Source organism: Pteropus vampyrus, unplaced genomic scaffold (assembly GCF_000151845.1).
Source record: "Pteropus vampyrus isolate Shadow unplaced genomic scaffold, Pvam_2.0 Scaffold326, whole genome shotgun sequence".
NCBI classification, from domain to species: Eukaryota; Metazoa; Chordata; class Mammalia; order Chiroptera; family Pteropodidae; genus Pteropus; species Pteropus vampyrus.
In genome coordinates this window covers 2,293,995-2,317,216 of record NW_011889107.1, presented here as the reverse complement: position 1 = coordinate 2,317,216, position 23,222 = coordinate 2,293,995, and the positions used below count along the sequence as shown (strand labels likewise).

The 23,222-nt window shown below is 41.0% G+C and overlaps 2 protein-coding genes across 3 annotated transcripts in view; one reads left to right on the top strand and one right to left on the bottom strand.

The window, feature by feature from the left end:
* CAP1 (cyclase associated actin cytoskeleton regulatory protein 1) overlaps nucleotides 1–5,520 on the top strand; it is a 22,550-nt gene extending 17,030 nt beyond the window's left edge. Inside the window, exons 7-13 of the mRNA XM_023522008.1 lie at nucleotides 35–131; nucleotides 1,141–1,345; nucleotides 2,635–2,819; nucleotides 3,002–3,125; nucleotides 3,263–3,345; nucleotides 3,674–3,817; nucleotides 4,417–5,520. Coding sequence (XP_023377776.1) covers nucleotides 35–131; nucleotides 1,141–1,345; nucleotides 2,635–2,819; nucleotides 3,002–3,125; nucleotides 3,263–3,345; nucleotides 3,674–3,817; nucleotides 4,417–4,500 — 922 coding nt within the window. The 3' untranslated portion in view covers nucleotides 4,501–5,520. The remainder of the gene's footprint in view (nucleotides 1–34; nucleotides 132–1,140; nucleotides 1,346–2,634; nucleotides 2,820–3,001; nucleotides 3,126–3,262; nucleotides 3,346–3,673; nucleotides 3,818–4,416) is intronic.
* Nucleotides 5,518–23,222, bottom strand: part of PPT1 (palmitoyl-protein thioesterase 1) — a 22,935-nt gene continuing 5,230 nt past the window's right edge. Inside the window, exons 1-7 of one of the 2 annotated variants that reach the window (XM_023522011.1) lie at nucleotides 23,084–23,222; nucleotides 22,683–22,753; nucleotides 20,689–20,791; nucleotides 10,572–10,662; nucleotides 9,663–9,761; nucleotides 8,261–8,332; nucleotides 5,518–7,013 (exon numbers count right to left, since the gene is read on the bottom strand). In XM_023522011.1, coding sequence (XP_023377779.1) covers nucleotides 6,891–7,013; nucleotides 8,261–8,332; nucleotides 9,663–9,761; nucleotides 10,572–10,662; nucleotides 20,689–20,791; nucleotides 22,683–22,753; nucleotides 23,084–23,208 — 684 coding nt within the window. In that variant the 5' untranslated portion in view covers nucleotides 23,209–23,222 and the 3' untranslated portion in view covers nucleotides 5,518–6,890. The remainder of the gene's footprint in view (nucleotides 7,014–8,260; nucleotides 8,333–9,662; nucleotides 9,762–10,571; nucleotides 10,663–20,688; nucleotides 20,792–22,682; nucleotides 22,754–23,083) is intronic. The other variant, XM_023522012.1, reaches the window with a different exon arrangement.

The window sequence follows — 23,222 nt, the reverse complement described above, 5'->3', positions numbered from 1 at the left end:
AGTGAACCCTCCTTCCTTTCTTTTATCCCTCTAGATTTGGGTCCACAGGTGTCTTAGACTTTGGTACTACCAGGGTCCAAGATGGAATGCTAGTCTTTTCGGTGGAAGAGGAAAAGAAAAGGGAAAAAAGAGTAAAGAAAGCAAGGGTCAGAGAAGGAATATTCATTTCTATTCTATTTCAGTAAGCATGAGTCCAGGACAGTGATTGGGCTGGAGAGGAGACAGGTGAATGTGTTATATTATCTTGGCACTCTTGAAGCTTAAAAATACAGATATGCAACCCCAAATATAAATCACCAAGCTAAATGCTACAGTAAAGATACATACTGCAGAGTATGAGAAAGAAGAGTAATTCTCACTTGGAGAGATCATAGTTTGAAGGGATATACTCTGATCTGAGACTTTTTGCAAGTTTAAGGCAGTGAGAAGTGAGAAATGGGGAATACTCGCAAATGGCATAGCTTAAACAAAGAAATACAGAATAAATGTAGAGGTTGGTCATTTCTGGCTTCAATAAGGAGATAGTCAAATTTTTAGGAGAAAGGCTAGAAAGGATGGTAAGTTGAGACTTTTGACTTTATAGTAGATGATAACAGGTATTTGAGCAAGAGAGTGATAATGATCAGAATTGTCCTTAAAAGAGTCTCAATTTATAGGTTAGGAGTAAGGGCTCACGCTCACACTGTGGAAGTGCTTATGGTGCTAGGATTTAGTACAAAAGAATTTGCAGAAATATAACCAAGATAAAAGAAAGATTTAATGAGATTGAGGGAGACGAAAGACTCAAAGAAGATCGAATAGTCAAGTGTGGATGATAATGTCTCTTCCACTGAAATAGAGACTGGTAATTGTACAGGTAGGATGGACATGTTGAGTCTGAGGTACTGGTGACACTTAAGTAGGTTTTTGGAAGTATGAGTATAAGCTGGAATTAGTTAAGAGGCCAAAGGAAAAAGATGAAGTTACAGAAGTGGAGCTGAGTTGGGTTGGATCTTTTGGAAAAGATGAGAAGGCATCAAGCCAAGTTGGGTGTGGGTAGAGAGCATTAATCACTTTGTTAAGGGCTACAGTAGGTACCCTGTGTCCCCTGGACACATGTAGGTCCTGATTGGGAATGGTAAAAAAGAGAAGAGAGGGTGACTATGTTGTCTGCACTTATTGTTCCAGGGGCCTGTAGCAAAAGAACTGAGTGGATTGCCATCTGGACCTTCTGCTGGATCAGGTCCTCCTCCTCCTCCACCAGGCCCACCTCCCCCCCCAGTGCCTACCAGTTCAGGCTCAGATGACTCTGCTTCACGCTCAGCACTGTTTGCGCAGATTAATCAGGGAGAGAGCATCACACATGGTAAGCGAATACTTTGGCAAGAAGAAGTGGTATGGTAAGTTGTTTTGGCCAGACCTTACCAACTACAGACTGGACGGTCTGTAAGCCAGAACCCTGGTTTGTGTGTGGGAGAATTAATTTGGAGTGTCACATTCCTTCAGTTGCCCAAAGGGACAGCAAAGTTGGCTTAAATGGAAATTGAAAATGGGTGATTATAGTTGAGGGATGCCCTCTGCTCCATAGGAAAGTGATTTAATATTAAGTGGCATATATAGAGTACCTGATTATGCCAAGGCATAGTGCTGGCAGTTTTTCCCAGAGCTTTTTCCATATTACTACATGATTTTTTGGGGGACGTCATTGTGCTGAGGGTTAACTTCCTCAGAGGATATATAATAGTCATATGGAATATTTGCATAAGAATTACCTCATGTTAGTATAGAGAAGGTAGACACCCTTATACACAGCAGATGGAAGTCTAAATTATATAGCGCTCTTTTAGGAATCTACCTATAAAAATATCTAAAAGACCAAGCTTTATAGTGTTATTTATGGTAGCTAAAAATGGTATAACAACCTAAGTATCTAACAGAAAAAATGATTAACTGTAGTTATCTTCTGTAGTTATTAACTGTAGGATATCTTCCTGATGAAACACTATGCCATTAAATCTTTTTCTATAGTGAACCGTGCAGTGTTAAGAAAAATCAAGTATTTAAATTATAATTATAAGAAGTGGTGGAGGTAAAAAGGCCACTCTATTAGTTATATAGATTGGACCATGTTCAAGAGCAAGGAGTGGGTCAGCATGCTGAGGGTGACTAGAATCGTTTCCCTAAAAAAAAAAATTTTTTTTAGAAACTATAGGTTAACATGAGAAAATTTTTATGATAACACTGATTTGGGAGAGCAGTAGGTTAGCCGTGGATGAGGTTTTTTTGTTTTGTTTTTTACAAATTTTCTTTACTATTACATATTTTTCTTCCTCTTACTTTAAAAACTACATACATGTTTTGTATTTGGTATATGCCTTTATAGATCTTTTTCTGTGGATTTATGTACCACTCCCTGCGCCCCCCTCCACACACACATGCCATGTTTTATTTATTTTTTTTAATGGAACTATATAAGTTAACCTCGGGATAGAAATTATAAAAGTGCTTGTGAGAGAACATCTCAAAGGTTCCGGGTTCTTGGCTTTGAATTTTTTGTTAAGGATCAGTCTAACTTATGATAGCAGAAGTTGGTTATTGCGTCAGCCCAAAGCCCTGGTATGAAGGGCAGGACCAAGGCAGCTTTTGTCCTTACAGCCCTGAAACATGTATCTGATGATATGAAGACTCACAAGAACCCTGCTTTGAAGGCTCAGAGTGGTCCAGTACGAAGTGGCCCCAAACCATTCTCTGCACCTAAACCAGGAGTCAGCCCATCCCCCAAACCAGCCATGAAGAAGGAGCCAGCTCTACTTGAACTGGAGGGCAAGAAGTGGAGAGTGGTGAGTTAATAATGCCAGGCTAGGGGAACAAAGGGTGGGGACAGAGGGGTTAAATGGAGCACAGCCGATTGAATGCAGGATTCTGGCTTAGATTGCAAGAATGAAAGTTTGAGGATCAGTCAGATATTTGGGGTAGTGTGTGCTTCGTGATGAGATTCCTGAAAGGGGTATCTCTTTAACAGGAAAATCAGGAGAATGTATCCAACCTGGTGATTGATGACACAGAGCTCAAACAGGTGGCTTACGTATACAAGTGTGTCAACTCAACATTGCAAATCAAGGGCAAAATTAATTCCATTACAATAGGTGAGTTCTTGTTGTCCTAGGCAGGCTCTGTCTAGCGCCTGAGAGGGCTGGAACCATACCTGTTCTATTCCTAAAAATTCTCAAATATGTTACTTTCCTTTAAAAGTTATACTGTTGACCTGCTCCCTTTCTTCTAGATAACTGTAAGAAACTCGGTCTGGTGTTCGACGATGTGGTGGGCATTGTGGAGATAATCAATAGTAGGGATGTCAAAGTTCAGGTAACTTGATATCTTGGCTCCTTCCTTTGGTCCCTGAGGAATTAATTGAAAGAGACACAGCCGACCCACAGATGTTGCGGTGGTGGGAATCTGATTCTACAAAGTCTGTAAGCTGAGCTGCTTTGGATGTGGTAGGAAAGGAGTTGGCTCTTAGAGTGAGCTCTTTCCAGCACCCATCCCAGCCTGCCCCTGGTATCCAATACCTGTTGTGCACCTGTGAGCTTTTCATGCCATTGCCGAATCACATGAAACACTGAAAGCTTTTCCTGCAAATGAACTGTTGTTCTCTCTAGCTGCTGGGACTTAGTGTTCTTGGTGTTCTCTGCAGGTAATGGGTAAAGTGCCAACCATTTCCATCAACAAAACAGATGGCTGCCACGTTTACCTGAGCAAGAATTCCCTGGATTGTGAGATAGTCAGTGCCAAATCTTCTGAGATGAATGTCCTCATTCCTACAGAAGGCGGTGACTTTGTAAGTTTCTTGACCTCTTTAGTAGTCTGATCTAAAAACAGAAGGGACTGAAGACTTTCTGCTTTTAGACTAGTTGATGGGCATTCTGCATTTAGTGCGTCAAACCCAGCAATGCTCACCTCAGGCACACAGAAGCATGATGTTGTCACGAAGGAGAGCTCCAGAGGGTGGTTTCTGCCTTAGGTTGAGTAGATAGATGCTCCGAGTAGTAAAAAGGAAAGGGATTAAGTCACAGCACCCTGTTGAGCTGGTGCCATGAAGCTTATACATTCTCATCTTCGCCTCATAGGCTTAACACTGTGTCCAAGACCTCTGATCAGTGAACAGTAGGGAACAAGTTCAAACCTACATCTCTCTGGTTTTGGAGCCTTTGTTCTCATTCCTGCACTGCAGTGCTTCTTCACTGTGTCAGTGGTAGGGGAAGGGAGTAGTAGATGTGGTGCTGCCAGTTACATAGCCTTACCTTTTCAGGTGGGTTCAGTTTCTTACTGTATCCTACCTGCTCTGAGTTCAGTGGAAGCAGCCATTGAAAGAAAAGTATAAGATTTAACCCCAACTTATTTCTTAGCTTAGAGTAAACCTTGTTTCTTTATTTGCAGAATGAGTTCCCCGTCCCTGAGCAGTTCAAGACCCTATGGAATGGGCAGAAGTTGGTCACCACAGTGACAGAAATTGCTGGATAAGCGAAGTGCCACTGGGTTCTTTGCCCTTTCCCTCACATCATGGGATAAATCTGTATCAAGACGGTTCTTTTCTAGATTTCCTCTACCTTTCTGCTCTTAAACTGCTTCTCTGCCTTGAGAAGCACAGCTACCTGCCTTCACTGAAAATATACCTCAGGCTGAGATTTGGGGTGGGATAGCAGGTCAGTTGATCTTCTGCAGGAAGGTGCAGCTTTTCCGTATCAGCTCAACTACATTGCCAGTCTATTCTTAAGGAACTACAGACCAGGACTGGCATGTTTTAGCTTTCAGCCTTTGGGGATTATTTGGCCAAAAGCAGTCTCCAGGAATTAACAGCTCAGAAAGTTCACACAAGTTAATCTTTTCCTAACAATGAGCATGAAGGTAGCAGAAGTTGGTGATTGCAGCTGTTTAATTTTTCACTGTTGACAAATGAGGCAAGGATTGGACTGGACCAAAGGCTGAAGCTTGGCCATGTAGCATTCCAAGCAAAATTGTTTCCTGTAAGCAATCCTTTTATTCTCCATTCCATCTTGGCTCTGCCTGAACCTGAGATAGTAGGTTCTCCTGTACCAGCTGCTGTGGCAGGGCCCTGTACCCAGGCCAGTTAAAAGAGTCTTGGACTCTTTCTGTGGGATCCTTGCCCAGTACCTTCCAGAGATGACTTAAAAAGAAAAACACCACACCATTCTTCTTGCCATGCTAGGTGCCTGTCATCCATCTTCACTGTTTCCTTTGCCCTGTCATGCTCAACAGCTTTTGGCTTCTGTCCGGGCACCTGAACAAAGGACTAACATCTCCACTGCAGACTGGTTTTAGGTCTTATGTAAGACTCTTGCACAGCATTGCTAATGTAAATTTCAGTTTTCCCCTCTAGGACACACACTTACCAAAATATGCAACTTTTTTTTGGAAGAGAGATTGTTCTGTGACTTCTACCCATTTCCTGAGGCCTGTGGAAATAAACCTTTATGTACTTAAAGTTATACAGAAAATAGAATAAAATTAATACCAAACTTGCTTAGCATTTCCCTTTAATATTTGCTATACACAGATGTAAGAATATTGAAAAGAAAAATGACACCAAGGATAAGAGGCTACTCAAAACAACCTCATAAAATTCTTTTCACATTCACCACACTTGTCACCCTTATTTTAGTTGAAAAATAAGGCTTGAGAGAGGTGAAGGAAAAATAATAAAAGGGTAAACTTTACAGCACTAACAAGGTACTTCCCTCACGTTTAGCTAATCATTTCCCCAAACTGGCATTCTGTACAACAGTTTTCCAGAAAGTACTACCAGGTTTAAATGTGTGAGGGAGTGGGGGCCAAGATGTCCATGTTCAAATAGTTCAAATAGGAAATGGTAGGTTAAGCTTAGTTTTCTTTACCATAACAGGCATTTTCAGAGTCCTTAATATTCTAATGTGGGTTGATCTCTAAGGTATGCAACATTTCCCAAGCTTTTTGAGCAAAGAATCTTTTTTTCACAGGACATAACAGAAACAAGTTTGGAGTGTACTGGTAAATATGATTTTTTGAGATAGAATAAAGCCTGATCTCTTCACATTTTTCCTTCCATTCTCTAAAGCCAGAAACAGAATGACTCTAGAATCCAACCACTAGTCATATTAAGAGGACAGGTTAATTAAGGGTGAAATTTTCATTTCCATTTCTATATTTTTCTTCATGCCCCTCCTAAGTTAAGTAAAATATACTTCCTCCTTTAAGCAATCCAGTTGAGTCCCCTCCTTTTGTGACAGAGCAACTACTTCATCACTACCTGAGGAGACAAAAAGAGTGCTACCGAAGCAAGATGGTGGGCTAGCAGAAATAATAATTGCTAGACGTCACAAAAGGCAACGTAGTCAGAGGAGGGCAGTCTCAGATTATGCAGAAACGTTATCTAAGTAATAGTTTTCCAAGCACTGATTAAATATCCACCAGCAAAACAGCATTTATGTGAATACCTCAGGTCTGGGTATTGGCCTTCTCTAGGCTCAAAATGTGGCTAGATTTTCCTGAGAAAGATGTTTGCCCTTCAGAGTCTAGCTAGACTCTTTAAAGACCACTTTAGTTCAGTCTCTTCTAGGCCTGGGCACAGTTCTGGCACTGACCTGCAGTAGACTGTTCTAAGACAGCTTGACCACATCAAATGATTGTAAAATAATCTCCATGGTTATTAACTAATTAAACTTGCATTCAACACCACATGCTGATAGGATGAGGCAAAGGATAAGATTTGGATCTCAGATCTTTCGGAGCAGGGCATGTTAGAGAAGGATTAGTTGCAAGCTGGATCTGAGCTCAGGTTGGGTGTGAAGGGAACAGTCTTCCACTGGTTTGGAAGTGCTGGGGGCTCCCTGAGCTCTGGTGTAAATCCAAGAGTTTCATTCAAGGAAGGGTATGATGTGGGCATAAAACCATTCTTCAGACAGTTGAAGATGGTCCCCTTCTACACCCAGGAACACTAGCTGGCCTGCATTGTCCATTTCCTTTAGCCCCAGGCGGTCCTGCAAAGAAAGGCCATAATCAGTCCAGACGCTTAATGAAAGTTTTGGAGTAAAATCTTAGTAACAATGTTAATTTGAGATAAATTCTCAATATGAAATATTTTCCCTAAGTATAAAAATTTAAGTATGTTGTCATAAATGCCAGAAAGGATACCTCCTTCCATTTTACCCCTAAGTACTAAAAATATATGCAGTTGAGATAATTTTATAGTGTTTTAAATTCTGCTTTCTGAAGCTTCTCGAAGCTTCTGGAGGACCACCCACAGACAAAACTGCCTCAAAATGTTCAGTGGAACAGCCAAAGGCAGGAGAACATGAGATAACTTAAAACATATCCAACCCTTAGGTTACAAACCTGGGACACTTTCATATCCTGCAATTACAAATGTCTACGTCCTGCAGAACAAGTACAGTTGGGAGGATGAGCAGTTACGGAGTGCCAGAATGTTGCTTCTGTGGCTACCATCGGTCCGAGTTTCAGGATAAGGAAGTTCTTAGTTGTAATTTCCAAAACTAGACAGTCCCTAGCTTCCCTTTCCTTTTACCTCATCCAAGCTGAGGCACCAAATGCAGGAGAAAAGCCAAGAGAGGCGGCAAATGGCTTTTTGAAGGAACTCTAGTAGAAGGCAACTGATGCAGATGTGGCAATTGCTGCAGATACAGCGCTTCTGCATTTTGGGGAAAGTGATCTCCAATATAAAATCTTCAGAATGTGGAACAGGAGGTGGCGAAATGCTGCAACCTCTGCTTGAGAAACCACCTACTGCTAAGAAAAAAAAAACTCACAGCTCTATTTCCATTCATTCTCTTGCAAGAGGAGCTCCCCTTGTCGGTGCCTAATTCAAAAACAGAACTTTCACATGTTAATGTTACTACACCCCTCTCTTCTATGTTTTCATTATGCATGAGGCCTTGGATTTGATCCAGTCTGCACCTTAGCAAAGGAAGTCAGTTCTAAACCTTTTTATCAGAAGGAAGGAGTTAGGGATGATGTGTCCCTTGTACATACTTGAAAATCATGAGGTACAGGTCCTTTAACCTTCGAGATGTAGATTTCTGTAAACCAGCCCCTGATGGGCTGGTGCAACAGTCAGCAACCTAACAAGTCTCACCCGTAACAGACATGAGTTAGACGGCTTGTGAGCACCTACTGTTCTGGGATGTATAGGACAGGGTTTATCTCCAGAGAATCTAGCATTTCAGGAGCCAGGAGCTTAAAAGGACAACGCCTCTCCTCTCTCCGTTACCTGTGTGTATAGAGTGGTCTCCTGTAAGGGAATGGTTTCCTTGTCTTGGCCACTTCTATAAAATCCAAACCACTGCAGGAAAAGAGGAAGCAATAATCAGATTAGACACATGGCACATACTGCCAAACTAATTTAAGACTGGCTGGTAGCTAAGACTACCGACAAGCTGAACATCATCATAAAGCTGTAGCAAGGAGGAAAAATAGAGTATGTCCTGAGTCATTCATTCTAAGGGTGTACCCTGAGGGATGAGTTAATCTTTCCAAACAGCTTTCCAATTTCCCAGAATTTCTGCTTCCTATAATGATTGGGTACCTACCCAGTGAAATCCTTGTGTTGAACTCTAGACATACATTCAAAGACAAATATATATAGTCCCTGTTTTCAAGAAGCTCTAGTCTAATGAGGCACAGAAACAACTAATTGTTTAGCATGGGTGTCAGCACACTTTTCTGTAAAGGCCAGATACAAAATACTTTTGGCTTTAAGAGCCGCATGGTTGCAACTAGTCAACACTACCATTATAATGGAAAAGCAGCCACAGAAATATTTTAAAAGTGAGCATGGCTGAATTCCAATAGAACTTTATTTATGAACATTGAAATCTGACTTCATATAATTTTCATATAATTTTTCATATAATTTTCACATCAGCAGATAATCTTTTTGATTTTTTTCAACCATTTAAAAATGTAAAAACCATTCTGTCCGTGGCCATATAAAAGCAAGTGGCAGGTTGGATCTGGCCAGCAGGCCACGATTTTGCTAGTCTCTGATGGTCTGACGTGACGTGATGAGTGCTCTAATAAAGGTTGATTGATTCTACAAAAGAGGGAGCAAATTCCGCTTGGAACAGGGATGGCATCCTGGATGGACGAAGTGATTTGAGTTTGGCTTTGACAGATGAATAGCCTGTCAGATGGGGAAGCTCAGGGAAGGGCATTCTAGAGACTGAAAAGCATGAACAAAGGCAAAAGAAATGTATGTGCCAAGTTTAGGGCATTTCAAATAGTACAATATGGCTTGATCAAAGGGTATGAAGTGGGTAGCGAAGGGAGATTAGGTTGGAGAGACAGCTGAAGCCAGGTCAAGACAGACCTTGAATGCCAACCTCAGGAAATTACCAACTTTTGTGGTGGTTCTGAACCTTTTGTTGGGTCATAGGTCTCTGAAAATCCGATCAAAATTATAGACCCTTCCTCAGAGAATGCAACTACACAATTTTGCATATCATTTCAGGTGGTGGGGGGCTTACAACCCTCAGTTTATAGACCTTGGGTGAGGAACCCCTGCTCTACACAAAGGTTGATGGAAGGGACTGAAGGTTCTTCCCCTGAAAGGCAGCTGTATTTTAATGTTATTTATTCCTATGGTCTCCTGGCATGCTTAAGCAGCGTCTCACCTCAGAATCCACAGGCTCCACAATGGAATCGTTAAGGAATTTCACCATCACAAACTTCTTCAGGGCCATCAGGTTCTTTTTGTAAGACTCATTGATACCCTAGAGGAAAGGCCAGCAGTATCTCAGGACATCACCATCATGTTCTAGCAGGAGCATTAAAGCCTTTCAGTGCTCTGGTCTCCCAGACTCTGGGCCACCATGTTTCCTCCCCAAGGTACAGGTTGCGTTTCCAGCTTCCTGGCCAGAATATACCTTGTACAGCTTTTCCTTACTGTCCTATCTGATTGACATGCCCCCACCAACCATGGCAACCACAGCGCCACCATGAATCTGTCACTGCACTCCACAGGCATTTGTCACATAGATTAAAGGTTTCTAGCCAGAAAAAAAAAAAAAACCAATGCTAAATAAGAAACTGCAAATTCTGAGTGGTTTTGGTACATTATTCTGTTTTTCCCCTTTTCAAAAAAAATTTTTAAACCTCCAGATAATGCCCATTATACATGGAGCCATTCAGCTTATCAGAATCTCCCAACCTATGCTTATGCCTTGGACACACTCACTCCCCTCTGCAGTCTCTCTTCTGAGAAAATATGACCCAAAAGAGACCCACCAGGAAGGCTTCCCTCAGTAAGACAGCAGCTGTCAAGTTCCATGTAAGCCAACCCACTGAGCTTACTGTGCTTCAACCCTAGGGGGAGGGAAAAGACCTGAGGGAAAAAAGCCAAATGGATTTCAGCCTCCCTAAAAGGAACTGAATCTCAGAAACACTGGCTCCCCCAAAACCAGAACTTCTGTTTCCCAGGTTCTGCCTGGGATATTTTGGGTCAACAGTCACTGCTGATCTGTTTATAATGCTCCAATAGAAAAATGAATGTGCAGCTGTGGCAGCGTGGGTTGAGTACTTACTCTCTCCTGGTTAATATCTGCCAAGAAGATGCTGTGGTTGCGGTACATATCCTCCCTTATGGGGTCATGCCAGTATTCTGCTTGCACCAGGCTGCAGGAAGAAAAAGGAATGAAGGTGACCAAGCTACAAGTCAGCAGGCCTGGGGCATGCCCTGGTGCATAGGCCACCAAAAGACTTAAGAAGGACAAAAGACCAGAGCCTTCAGGTCCCAGGCCTTCCTTCTCATATGGAAGATAACAGTTCATCACCAAGATACCTGAGGCAAGGGTGTGATTTAACACAGCACAGAAAGCCCACAAGCTTTAGGCAAAGGACTCCTCAAAACCCGTTCCCCTGCGGCACTGGGCTTTATTACACTTATCACTCCAGGTCATAGTGGCACATGCCGTCCCCTCCCACAACCCCATCTCCTTTTCCCTCCTTTGCTTCCTACTCATCCTGCAAGACTCAGCTCAGATCCCTCTACCTCTGCCTCCTCTTCATCCCCTATCTCCTCTTCATCTATTTCTTCATCCATTTTGCCATCCTCAGATTGGCAAAGCATTTATTTTACTATTGAGTGGTGATACTGCTTTCAGGATTCTGGTTTGTCATGCAGTTTTTAAGAACAAAAGGCAGGTATTTGGTGCTTATAATACTATTATTTCAGACACAGGTCAGTTCTCTTCACACTCTTACTTTCTCACCAATCTCTCTCCGCTTCTCCTTCCCTTCTCTCCCAGCCCTCCCTCACCAAAACTAACGGCTTTACCACAAGTCGTCCCAGCAGCTAGTTTCCACTTAGTTCCTGCATCTACACAGCAGCATTCCCATCAGTGAGGTGTGTATGTGTATGGCAGGGCAGCGGGACGGGGGCGGGGAGGAGGGCTGAGCATGGACCTAATGAGAGAAGTCATCCGGGGAAAGGGAGAAATTAGAACATGGGTACATGGGTGAGATTCTCTATCTCAGCTGGGCAGGAAAAGAAATAAAAATTTCTACAATAGGAGCCCCCAGCCAGAGTGGAAGAGCTGCCCGGAGATGGTGGTCCTGAAAGCTCCGCTCAGCAGAATAGGATGGCACTAAGACCCAAGGGAACCAGCTATGACAGAGATGATGGCAACTCCTCACACCCAGGAGCAGACAGGACTGCAGTTAAAGAAAGCCGCCATCGGATTGTCCGCAGTCAAAGTGGCATTCTAGAATCTGTTTATAAATAACGTATTTGGAAGCTTTTAAATGTTTAGTTTCTCTGATTTTTAAAAATGTGATGAACTCTGAACATTTATAAAATACCGATATTAGTACTGGTCTTGTCATTTTGTTTTAGCATTGCTATTGCTTATCGTGTGAGAGTACTGGTTCCCTCCGGACTGACTATAAGCTCCTTCAGCCATGACTGTCTGGCATATAGCAGATGCTCAGCAGTAAGGGTTTGCCAAATGAAATGGTGTGATGTAGGGATGTCAGACAAGCTATGAAAGAAGTAGGCTTGACAATGAAGGAGGGGTAGGATTTAGAGAAGTGAGAAGGGAGTACAGTCAGAAGAACAAGGGAAGAAAAGCTTCGGGTCAACACTGTCAAATGCTGAGGAGTGGTGAGTAGTGAGTAGACACACTTTCCACATGGGTAGCCAATCAAAGTTCCTTCAGAAAATGTAAGTGAAAGAATACAAAAGTCTTTGGATCTTGCCAGGCCAGGTTCTGGTGACCCAGAACTGCAGTAGGGAGGCCTAACGACTAAGGATGAAAGAACGAACAAAATCAGTAGTCACAGGTCACCTTTTCATGTGAAAAGGAAACAGAGCTAAGAAGGGACAACGGCAAAAAGATGAAGGACATTTTGTTTAGTAAGAAGCCTGGTGCACATGGGACAGCCAAGGGGAAGGACTTGAGGATGAGCTGAAGCTAGGAGTGCTGCAGAAGGTGGGGAGGTTGAGGAGGGGGAAGGTTCTTCAGGAGGTGGGCAGAGTAGAAACAGGTTTGTGCTATTATCTCCTTTTCACCACTGAAGGGCCCAATTCAGAGCCTTGTGAGATAAGCCTCTACCTGAGAACTGCTCTAGCCATCGTGGCTGAGAGATCATAATCATAACACCCGTATAGTAGCAGTTACATTTACCAGCCCTTTTTAGGCATTTTACACATATTAACCTATTAAATCTTACAAGAATCCCACAGGGTAAGTACTATTATTATGGCTCATGTTTACTAATGAGGCAACTATACTCAGAGTGATTAAGTAGCTTACCCAAGGTCATACTGCTAGTATTAACAGAGCCAGAACACAAATACAGACAGTCTAGCTCCAGAAGCCATGCTCTTAACCACTATACATACTGTCTCTGATGACTATGGGATGTACACAGCACCAGCTGTATGTCAAACAGACCTGGTATTTTGGTATTTTGCCTCTCTGAGCCTATTGTTTTTACAGGGTTTTTGTGAAAATTAAATAAGATATGAAAAGCTCTAGTACTGTGCCCACTCATGGTATAAATTTAGTAAAAGACAGTGCTATCAGACCTGTCATTCCATTTTGTTCTTTCTCTCCCTCGCTCTGAATCCAGCTCAAGTACAGCTTACACGGGGAAATGCTGTGCAAAGGCCTAGCTTGAGAGAAACACGCCAGAAGGTAAGGAAAGGAAGCACAGAAGAGGATGTGTTGAGGTGAGGCCAAAACTCTCTAAGGAATGCCAATCTAAATCACAAGATGATTTTTGGTGGAATTTGACAAACTAATTCTAAAATTCACATGAAATTATTAAAGTCCAAGAATTGAAGAAGAGCTAGGTAAAAGGTGCTATAGTAACTTCTAAAAGTATGGTAAATGGGGTAGAAATAGACAAATGAATGGAACAGAACAGCCCAAAAACAGACTGAAGCACAGAAAACCTCAGGTAGATGAAAAAGAATAAAAAACTAAACCTTAAAAAAAAAAAGTAGGAAAATATAGGATAAGAGAATAGCTGTATGCATCAATCATAAATACTGATAAATCGGACTGAATCCATATTAAAAGCCGCTGTACCTGATGCTGGTTGTAAAACACTGTGAATGTACTTAATGCCACTGAATTCTATACTTAAAAGCGATTAAAATGACAATGTTTTACCACGACTTAGAAAAAGCCAACAAAAAAAATATATATATAGGTCTCCGCCTCCAGTTCCTGGCACAGAGCTCCTAAAACCCTCAAAATTCCCAAGTGATAAGAGCACTAGGAGCATCTTTTGTTCTACTGAGGCAGCTCTGAGTGGGCTCCTGGATGGGGCTGGTCACCAGAAAGACCAAGCCATGATTAGATCTTAGAATTTTCAGTCCCCAACCACTCTCTAGAGAGGGGCTGGGAATGGAGTTAATAATTGATCATGCCCTTGTGAAGAACCCTCAAGAGGATGGGGTTCAGAGAGCTTCCAAGTCAGCGAACACATCCACATACTGGGAGGGTGATGCACCCCAACTCCACAAGGACCCTCCTAGAATTCACTCTGTGGATCTCTTCATCTGGCTGTTTATCTGTATCCTTTATCATATCCTTTCATAAACTGGTGAATGTAAATGTTTTCCTGAGTTCTGTGAGCTGCTCTAGCAAATTAATCAAAACTGAGGAGGGGGTCATGGAAACCTCTGACTGTAGCCAAATCAGACAGAGGTTGTGGGTAGCCTGGGGACCTAGTATTTGCAATTGGCATCTGAAGTGGGATGCAGTCTTGTGGGACTGAGTCCTTAACCTGTGGCATACGATGCTATCTCCAGGTAAACAGTGTTGGAATTGAGTTAAATTGTAGTACACCCAGCTGGCGTTGCAGAGAATTGCTTGGTGGGGGAAAATCCCCCACACGTTTGGTGACCGGAAATGAAGTGTCCTGTGTAGTAGCGGAGAAGTAAAGGCGACACATAGGAGGCTCACAGGGGAGAAGACTGGGCTTTCCAACACAAGAATGTTCTCCAGAGGTTGTTATAATGAGAAACTGGAAATGCTGAAATGTTGGCTATGTGGGAATCAATAAACTGCGATTCATATAATAAAATGTCATGCAGCTGTTAAGATGAATCAACTAGATGTATATATAATAACATGTTTAGGTATTAAAAACATAATATTGAGTAAAAAAATCATCTGTAGAATAAAATGCACAATAAAATATCCATTACACAAAAGTTTAACTATACAATATAACACTATATATCGATTATAGACATGTATGTATATAATACAAAAATTTTTTAATAGAATATACTCTGATTCCTTTCACAGTGGTTGTCACTGTGAAGGGAGGGCAGAGAATGGGACCTTGGAGAGATATGCAGAAAAATTCAATTTTATCTAAAATGTTTCTGTTCTTAAAAATATCAGAGGCAAATATAGCAAAATACTAATTTTAGGTCTTAAGTACACAGTAGTTTGTTACACTACTCTCTATATTTTTCTGAACAGTTTGAAAAGTATCTGAGGGAGCTTGAGTGATTGTACGTCAGTATTTCCAGGAAAGGGTGTGACAAATTGAGGGCAAAGGTGTGGGTAAAATGGGACAACTGAGGAAAAGAGTCTGAGAACCATGAGGAATAGGGTGGGGCAGGTGCATAGGCCCTGCAAAACAAGGGGCATGCAGGCTAGGAGTGGGCAAGTTGGGAGAACAGGGCTGGCACAAGGGAAGACGAGAGGCCAAGGCCAGGATGACACTGGGGTGGGAGGATGGCAGGGAGAAAACAAGGAAGGAGAAATCAAGAAGGGCTGCCAGCACTCAAAGGGGAACTAGAGGGCAGATTTCACATCCAGAAGGTGAGAGGGAGCTGTTACACTCACGTTCTTCATTGCCCACACCAGGCCTGGCCAGGGCCTGCCTGGTACTGGAAAAACACTTCCTCACTGCTTACTCAGGGTTTTAGGATATCGAATTTGCTTTGCTAAGGTTAAATTATCAGAACAAGGTAAAAGACATCTTTTGGGGTCTCTGCCTAAATCAAAACTATTCTCCTTTGTGTGGAAACTGCACCCTTCCTGCCCCCACCTACCAGTTAGAGGGCGAGTATGACTGGTACCATGTGGTCCCACTTCTCCAAGCCACAGCTAATGAGAACAAGTGAGAACCTGGTCTGAGCTGGCCATGGTCCCTTCCCTAAGAATCTGAATTGGGAGGGAGAGATTCTAGCCTCTGACTGAGATAATCTCCTAAAATGAGAAGATTTAAAAACCTGCAAGCTGTACAAGGCCACCTTTCACCCTGCAGATAGCTGGAGAGGCTGGTCTGCATGGAAAGAAAAAAGCAGCAGCGACACAGAACGAGAAGCACTGACAACAGTTGGAGAGAGACTGCCTTGGCTTTTGATGGCTCTTATTTCTTGATTCCAGTCCCTCTGACGCCTTGGATACCAAATATTACTAATTTTCTTTTTAAATTTACTTGGGCTTGATTTGGTTTCTTTCTTGCAACCGGAATTCTCCGTAATACAAAGGACAGACAACCTTGCAAAGAGAATATTGCAAAGAGAAAATGATCTCGTCATGTGTTAAAATGAGATTTTACAAAGAAACTTAAAAAACAAAAAGCAAATAACTCTATAAAATCATAAAAGTATCTTAAAAGTTAATCTGTCAATAAGCTGTTGAGAACTCAGAATGCATTTCCCAGGGAAACTGTTATAAATGGTAAGCTATATCCTGGCTCACGGTCTAGTTCATCTATGTTATGAAACATACCTCAAATCATTCTATTCTCTTCAGCTCACTCATCTTCATATTCCCTTGCTTAAAAGATCCTAATAATAATAATAATAATAGCAATAATAGTAATAACAATAATAATTTTTTAAAAATCTCAATAGCTTCCCATGATGCTCAAAAGAAAACCCAAACTCCTTATTTGGCCTACAAGTCCCTGCATAATGTAGCTCCTGCTTCTCTGTCTAACTCTTCCCATCTATCACTAAACTCTAGTCACTTTTGGCCTACAAGCCAAACTTATCTCAGGCTCAGTGCCTTTTTGCTTGCTGTCTCCTCTGCCCGATCCCTCGTTCATTAGCTCCTCCTATGCTCCTTTCTTCTCATCCTTCAGATCTCAGCTTAAATAGCTCTTCTTCAAAGACCATTCTGCGCAAAGTAGGTACCTCTCCATTACTCTCCATCACTGCACCGTGCTTATTTCCTTCATGGCCATAGCACCATTCAAGGCTATCTAGTGCATCTGTCCACTTGGAGATCTCCTTTCCCCAGTAGTATGTTAATTCATAAGAGCAGAGACCTTAATTGTCTCATTCTCCATTAACTGTCTTATTTCCATTGTATCTGCAAGAACTAAAGCAGGGCCTGACAAACAGCAGTTCAATATTTGATGAAATTATGAATGAAATACTTTATAACTGCAACCAAAAGTTAGAGAAAACAAAACCACTGCAATACTTATCAGGAAAGGAAACAGAAAACTAAAGTTGAATCAACATTTTAAATAAGGCACCACTAGTGGTCACAGCCCAAACCCGCCTACTTCATATGAGCTGAGCACTGCACTGAAAACTTTCCCCTCAATTTGTTTTGGGGTTTCTTCACAACCCTGCGAGAAAGTACTACTATTAACCTCACACTAGAGATGAGAAGGAAATTCAAAGACACTCAAGGCCACACAGCTAGACAGTGTAGAGCTGGGCCTAACAGCCCCCTAGAAAGAGGGGGTATGGAAGGTCTTATTTTTTTTGGTATGTCTGAAGATGTCTTTATTTTCCCTTCACATTTGATTGTTACTACGTGGCTCAGTAGAGAATTCTAGGTTGTAAATCACATTCCCTTAGAATTACCGCAACACTGTCATTTAGCCAAGAGGGTTGCTGAGGGAGTCTGCTGCCATTAGGACTCATTCTGCAAGTGACTTCGTTGAAATCTACTCTTTATTTCTAGTGTTCAAATTTGTCACAGGAACATACTTAGTGCGGGTCTTTTTTTATTCCTTGCCTTGGCTATTTGGTGAACCCTTTCAATCTGGAAACTCGTGTCCTGTAGTTCTGAGACATTTTCTTGTATTACTTCTTTAATAATTCCAAGCCACTCTTTCCTCTGTTCTCTTTTTGAAATTCCTATTAGTCAGAAATTGAACTTCCTCAATGGCTTTTCTAATTGTTTCTGTTCGCTCCTTTTTTCTACCTCTTTGAGTTTCTGTTCTAATTTCTAAGAGATTTTTTCAACTTTATAGTCCTATACTTCTAATACATTTTAAAATTTTGCTTATCTTATTTTTAATTTTCCAGAACTCTCTTATTTTCCGATTGTTGGTTTTACTTGCATTCTGTTCAAGTGTCATGGATACGATCTCTTACCTCTGGAGATAATTACAAGTGGTGTTTTTTTTTAGGTTTTCTTCTGCTCCTTGAATTGCCATCTGTTTCTTCTAAGTTCTTTTTAACTTTTTGTTTGTTTTGGTCTGCCTTTTATGTTAGAAGCTTTCCTCAGATGTCTGACCGGGGGTCTTGGCTCACTGTCCATATTTAAATGAGGTACTACAAAGTTAACTGGAAGCTCTTCACCTCAGCAGAGCCTGTCTACTGCTGGCTTCACTACATGGTAGTCGGGAGGAGTCCTGACTTGCTGGAGGATGCCAAAACATCAACCTGTAAGTATTTTCTCCAGGGCCAGTCAGCTTTTCCAGGGAGGGGTCCAAAAAACTTCTGCCTAGTACATGATAAGCCTGGCTGCTATCATTCTGGAAGGCAAGTGGAAGAAAGGGGAGTAGAAGGAGATGAATTTCCAATATGGCTTCTTACCACCAATCCTGTGCTTGTTATCTTGGAGTCTGATGCTACTCTAGTTAAACTGCTCCTGAGAACAAATTTTGCTTCTCTTGTCAGGGACAGGGGAAGAGCAGTCGCTTGGATGTGCACTTAAGGGAACTGGGGAATCCGATCATTCCTTATATAGATTTTCAACAAAAAGTCCTGTTTTTAGTGCCTTGCATTTATCTCTACCTTCCAAAGTATCTTATGCATCTAATTCCTGAACATTTTTGGAGCTGTAAAAAGTGATTCTCTTCTTGTCAGTGCGTCCCTCTACAGACATAAAGGCATCAGCTTTTTCCGCTCTGCTAAAACAGTTATCACTCCTTCATCTGCTCTCTGTCTTTCAAAAACATGTTGACATCCTTTATTACCTCTTATTTCCTCTCCTGTTCTCTTTGCCCTTGTGGATCTATCACTTTTTATTCTTTTGTTACCATTTTATTAAAGTGTAAGGAAGAAGTGAAGATAAACACATCGATCCTCCACTTTTAATAAGTACTTATGTGTCACTGTCCCCCCAGTTCTCTACTGACTGTTCACTTATAGTGACTAATAATTCTGATTGCCAAAGGTTGTCTTTGGTTCGCAAAAGAAATGCAAAGAAAAGGATGAATTTTTCTGAGGCATCTGAGATACAATCAAGAATAAAGTCTAAAGAGGCCATATATATCCATGAGAACAGAGAATATGGAGGACATATATAACCAAGCTGTGACTAGTCAAACCAGGTAAGAGGTAAAGCTTTGTGGTTTAAACTGCCTGCAAGGGAAATGGAGATACAAAGTATCCTACTTTTCTTCACTGACCATCAGGTGGCACTGTTGACCCAAAACAGCTTTGTGCCTTTGAGTCTAGCCAACAGGAAGTAAAGGAAAAGAGCTAGCTGCAGGGTGTTTCTCTATGTGAGTCACTCACAAGTCTGTCCCCTGGGAAATGGCTTCAAGAAAGTGTTGTACTGAAGAGTTGTTAGTAGGCAATAATGATACACTTGAAAAACCCATAGGATAGATACCATAACCATACTAGTTGATCTCAAATCTCAATTATCACCTAGAATACTACAGACCTACTGAATCTGAATTTCTAGAAAGGGAGCACTGGAATCTATTTTTAATGAATTTCCCAGGGATTCAGATGTATATTTTAGTTTGAAAACAACTGAACAAGAACACACTCCAAAAGTGTTTCTGTATGTTTTTAAATACCCAAACACATTTAAATAGTTGGGGACATTGATATAGGAAACTAACCCCTCACTGCTGACAACATAAAGAATCTGTCCTCCTTGTGGAGAAAAAGGAATCCTCCTACACTGCTGGTGGGACTGCAAATTGGTACAGTCACTATGGAAAAAGTATGGAGGTTCCTCAAAAAACTAAGAATTGATCTACCATATGATCCAGCAATCCCTCTATTGGGTATTTACCCCAAACACTTGAAAATCCATATCAAAAAAAGATATTTGCACACCGACGTTCATAGCAGCATTATTCACAGTGGCCATGACATGGAAGCAACCAAAGTGTCCTATGATAGATGACTGGCTAAAGAAGCTGTGGTACATAAATACAATGGAATATTACTCAGCCATAAGAAGAGATGAAATACTACCATTTGCTACGACATGGATGGACCTCGAGATAATCATGCTAAACAAAATAAGCCAGACTGAAAAAGTTGAAAATCACATGATATCACTTATATGTGGGATATAAACCTAAAAGCAACAAATGAACAGGACAAACAAACAGAGACTCAGGGAAATGGACAATGGGCGAGTGGTTACCAGAGGGTAGGGGACGGGGGAGGAGGGGAAAGGTAGATAGGGTAAAGAGGGTCAAATATAGCGGGGGAGGGGGAGGGTGAAGTGGGTAAAGGAGGTCAAATATATGGTAGCTGAAAGAAACTGGACTTTGGGTGGTAATCACACAATAGAATATATAGATGTCAAATTATAATGTACACCTGAAAATTATATAATTGTATTAACCAATGTTGCCCGAATAAACTTAATATATATATTTTTAAAAAGCAAATAAAAAAAGATAAAAGCAAAAAAAAAAAAGAGAATCTGTCCTCCAATATTAACAATAATTCCCTGGGTTTGGTACTTTCTAAAGGCTTTCAGTTTATTTTTTAAAGATGGAAATTGATTCTGTTGTAATTACATTCTTCCTATACAGAAAATGAGCTCCCTTTTAGAGCAGTTTTAGGTTTACAATAAAATTGAGCAGATAATACAGAGATATTTACCAAAAAGATCTCATTTGAATATCACTAGCAACTACACCTAGAATCACTGTTAGCATGAAAGTCAGCATGATACTTTCATGCAGTGACAGTTCTGTGTCCTTTCACTTAATCATACATACTGTTCTTGGACAGCTTTGTTGTAAGCCCCAGCATTCAGTGTTTTTCTGATCAACTCACAGACGTGAGAGCTCTCTCCTGGGCACCGAGGGAGTCCAAAAACTCCTAGAGGAGTAGAAGACAAATACCCATCCCTTCATTAATCATGTGCTGAATACCTACTATGTACAAGGCACTGTGAGAAACAAAAACAAACCAGAGCTTGACTCTGATCTCATTCGTGTAGTCTACAAGAAAATAATGTATTGAGGATTAATACTATAACCAGCTTCTTCCTGCTAGCACCACATTCTTTCCTGCCCAAGGTCCTTTGCACCTGCTCCTTCCTGGAGGATGTAGAGGTATACCTCGGAGATACTGCAGGCTTGGTTCCAGACCACCACAATAAAGTAAATATCGCAATGAAGCAAGGTGCACAAATTTTTTGGTTTCCCAGTACATATAAAGCTACGTTTACACTTTACAGTTATCTATTAAGTGTGCAATAACATTATGTTAAAAAAAAACAACAAAGTACATACTTTAATTAAAAATAACTTATTGCTAAAAAATGCTAACCATCATCTGAGCCTTCAGCAAGTTGTCATCTTTTTGCTGGTGGAGTATGGATGTTGAGGAAATGCAGTATCTGTGAAGCGCAGTAAAGCTAAGTGCAATAAAATGAGGTATGCCTGTACAACTTTTCTTGCTGCTTCAGTGGCTGGACTCATTCGCACCTCGCAGGCCTTAGCTTAGAGAAGGCACATCTGACTACCCTAACTCAAGTAGTGTCCAACCCCATTTCTTTCCCCTCCCCCAGTTACACTTTCATCCTCATCAGTGTCCTCAATAACATTTTTGGAGGGTACCAGGCATAGATCAATATATTGACAATAATTAATTTAATCCTCAAAACTACCCTATGGAATAGAAATCATTATTTGACCAATATTACAGATCAGAAACTTTAAAACAGAGAGGTTCTAAACATCTTCCAAGGTTAGACAATAAGTGATAGAGCCAGGAGATGAACACAGGCAGTTCAGAGCCCACACCTTTGACAAATACAACCGCAATGCTATCCCTCAAGTAGTAACCCATGATTTTTCATCATACTTACCATTGTCTGTATTTATTTTGTTTGTTTCATATCTATTCTCTCCCCTACCCCAACTAGAATGGATGTTTCATGAAGGCAGGGACCTTGTCTGTCTTGTTTCTAGGTTTTCAATAAATATTTGTTGAACAAATGAATGATAAAGCTATTTTTTACCAACTTGCATTTAAATAATACCTGCACTTTTAGAAAATATTTTCCTATCTATTATTTCACCTTAGTCTCTGAAAAATTCCCACAAGATGGGCAGGGCCTTATTTTATTTTCCATCATTTGTAAAAAGGACCTCAGATACCAAACTACTTGCCCATCAGTAACAATTAATTGGGTGAATCCAGTTTCCTGATTATAAGAAGAATCCTTCTGCTTCTCCAGTATACTAGCTAATAGCCATATCCATCAGAACAAAGATAAAGTTCTATTCTAAGTACACATTCTTCCCCCAAAGTAATAATTCTGCTTAAATAGAAAACCTGTTGTGTTTTTTTTTTTTTTGAAGGATTTAATCTCTTCTGTTATTTTACAGACAAAAACTTAGACACTCTTCTTCGCCTAAGCCTAAATTCAACAGGACATCACCAATGTCAGAAAACAGGAAAAATTATTAGACTTTCCTAATTCCTTAACCACCACCTGCTACGTGGCTGCAACCATCTCACCTCCTGGAAATCATCTCAATTAAACTGGGAAGAAGTAGATAGAAACCTACTGATTTGTTCTGGAATTCTAACTCTCTTCCTATTTTTTCAGGAATGCTGGCTAATTTGTAATAAGCTGGAAAAACAGGATTTTGCGAAGATGGCTGACTTCTTGTACAAAGAGAGCTGCAAGAATTTTTAAAAATCAAGTGGTCATATAGGTTAGAACAGAGAAAAAAGGAGGCAAAGAGACCAAAGTTACCTTGATGTTGTCCCCCAACTGAGATTAGATTGATCATGGGAGGCGAGGGGCATCTCTGAGCCACTGCCCTCCTGGAGAAAAAAAAAAGTATCAGTTCCCACTGACAGATGGAAATGTATCATCAACAACCAACTTCTCAGATTAATCTACTTAATTCTTTGTGGTTTCCCAATGCCACAGAGTTTCAGGATTTTCCTCTGATGTGGCAAAACACAAATATTATTCTTTCATAGAAAACAAATTAAGCTCTATAAAGCTTTTTACATGGAGATATTTTAGAGCAGTTTCTCTTCCAAGATAGGTGAAGATCCCAAAAGAATTAGAGGAGTGGATCCATCTGAATAAAAGGGGAAAAAAATCAATTCCATGTAAATGGTTTGATATAACAGAAAGGCACTTACAGAAATTGGCCTCCCTGAGAGAATCCCATAGCATTGTAGCCTTGCTTCAACTTAGGGTCCTTAGCAAGAATCTGACATGCTGTTGTTACTTGAGAATTGACATTCAAGAAGAAGCTGTTCTCCATATCCTAAAAGAGGA